Source organism: Rhea americana, unplaced genomic scaffold, assembly GCF_003343005.1.
Source record: "Rhea americana isolate MKP2758 unplaced genomic scaffold, rheAme1 scaffold_246, whole genome shotgun sequence".
Lineage (NCBI taxonomy): Eukaryota > Metazoa > Chordata > Aves > Rheiformes > Rheidae > Rhea > Rhea americana.
Genome location: NW_028186364.1, coordinates 1,262,177 through 1,264,387, shown reverse-complemented (window position 1 = coordinate 1,264,387; position 2,211 = coordinate 1,262,177). Strand labels below are relative to the sequence as shown.

Here is a 2,211-nt window from a genome sequence, read left to right as displayed (position 1 = left end):
CGCCGGAGGCCCCTACGGCGGGGGGGCGCCCCCAGCCCCCGGGGGACCCTACGGGCCCCCACCTGCCCCGGGGCCCTACGGGCATCCGCCGCCCGGCGCGCCCGGAGCCCCCCATGGAGGTGGCCCAGCTCCCGGAGGGCCCTACGGGCAGCCCGGCGCCGATCCCTACGGAGCCCCCGCGGCGGGGCCCTACGGAGGAGCCGCTCCGGGAGGTGAGCGGGGGCCGTGGGAGTCGGCGGGGCCCCTCCCGCGGGGTGCTCCAGCCGCCTCCGCAGCCGCCCTGGGCGCAGAGGGGAGCAGGCTGTGGGGGCGGAGGGGGAGCGTGGCGCCGTGCCCGCGGGGACAGGAGCTGGTCGTGGCACTGTGCTGGCCCGGGCTGGTTTCGCTGGGGTAGCCCCTCTCGCCCTGCCCCGCGGTGCCCTTCGCTGGGCCCAGCGCGCGGGTCCCCGACCTCCCGAGTCCCGGTGTTCCCCTGCCTGTAAATAACAGGATGAGCGCGCCGGAGGTGTTTCAACCAAGCGCTTTGCCCGGACGGATCGAAGCTGCGGTGTTCCTGSAAAGTCCCAGTTTGTTATTTTAAAACTCTGAGGAGGAGGAAAATGCTGGAGAGACGATAACCTTGAGCACCAGCAATAAAACTTTACAGGCACGCGTCTGTTTGCCGGCGCGGCCAGCAGTCACCGTGCTGGACTGGCCTGGCTCCCGATGGCTTGTTCTGCGCTCCGGAGCTGCGCGAGGGGTCTGGCTCTTCCCCTTTCTCTGTCACAAGGCGTCGCACGCCGAGTCCCGGGCTTTGCTGATGCCTTTTCCCACGGCTGATTGTACGACTGCAAAAGCCATTTAGCGTAGGAGCGCCGAGCAGGCCCGCGGTGCTGGCTGCATCCCCCCGAGCCGTCGCGGTGAAGGACCTGCAAAAGGCCGCCCTGAGGGGAGGCGCGAGCTCTTGGTGCCGTTTCTCCGCACAGGTTGTGCCCCACCTGGCGTGGACCAGGAGGCCTTTTCGTGGTTCCAGGCGGTGGACACCGATCGCAGCGGTTACATCTCCATGAAGGAGCTGAAGGCAGCGCTGGTCAACTCCAACTGGTCTGCGTTCGACAACGACACCTGCATGCTGATGCTGAGTGAGTCCAGGCTCTCTCCCTGCCCCGCCTGCTGGCGCAGTGGCAGGACAGGGTCCATGCCTGCTCTCAGATGTGCGGTTTTTGTGCTGCTTTAATGCTGATGCAGCTTTTTTTCCCTGATTTGTATCAGATCTGTATCCATAAGGGGAAGCCCAGGTCCAGCTTGTGGTTGCTCCGTGATTTGAGCATCACTTACAGCTGGCCTGGAAATGGTCTCTGGAGGGTGGCCTGGAGTAAACAGTGCAGGTCCAAGCATCCTTTTGGTGAAGGATGCAAGCCCGAGGCCCGAGCTCTCTGCTTGGGACAGGAAACCCACCTGTCTGGTCTCGTGTTGCTGCTGAGCCGTAGTTTAGTGAGTGTGTGCTCAGTTCCACGTGAGGAGGGAGCCCGGGGTCCTGGAGCCCGACGCTCCCCCTAGAGAGCCAGGGAGCAAGGGAAGGGAGAGCTGCAGGCACCGGCRGTGAGCCAGAGCTGCAGCTTTTCTGTTCTTGCCCCAGCGTCACAAAAGCAAAGGTTTTGTTACTGGTTCCTGCTGGCCTCTTAGGGACCTCGGCGGTCCTGTTTGATCGCTGTCTTGGTGAGGGAGGGCTTTCAGGGCTGGAGCTGGGGTGCTGGGAGCTGGGGCTGGATCRGGGGAGCACCTTCCTCCCAGGCAGCGCAGCCTTTGAGCTCTCTGGGGGTTTCTGCAGTTCATCCTTGCTCTGCTTCTCACCGTCCCGCTTGTGCTGTTCGCTCATTCCTCCCCAGACATGTTTGATAAGACCGGGTCGGGACGCATAGACGTGTACGGCTTCTCGGCCTTGTTGCGCTTCATCCAGCAGTGGAGAAACCTTTTCCAGCAGTACGACAGGGACCAGTCGGGCTCCATCAGCTTCAGCGAGCTTCAGCAAGGTGGGCACAGGGCAGGCGGGTTGCAGGGGCAGAGTCACCGCACCGGCCCTCCCTAGGGGATGCCGTCTAACTCTGCGTGGTGTTTATTTCTGGCCTGGCCTGGTGAATCCTCCTGGCACCATCGCACAGCAGAGCTGGGCATCTCTGAGATCTCCTGCACAGCTGCAGCCCACGCGTGTTACTGAGCTGTGCTGGGAGC

The 2,211-nt window shown here is 64.0% G+C and overlaps 1 protein-coding gene across 1 annotated transcript in view; it reads left to right on the top strand.

Annotated features, from left to right (window-relative positions):
• Positions 1 to 2,211, top strand: part of LOC146594888 (uncharacterized) — a gene marked incomplete at its 5' end in the record, with an annotated part of 13,941 nt that overhangs the window by 9,959 nt on the left and 1,771 nt on the right. Inside the window, 3 exons of the mRNA XM_085306748.1 lie at positions 5 to 212; positions 966 to 1,121; positions 1,869 to 2,012. Of these exons, the coding sequence (XP_085162874.1) occupies positions 5 to 212; positions 966 to 1,121; positions 1,869 to 2,012 (508 nt within the window). The remainder of the gene's footprint in view (positions 1 to 4; positions 213 to 965; positions 1,122 to 1,868; positions 2,013 to 2,211) is intronic.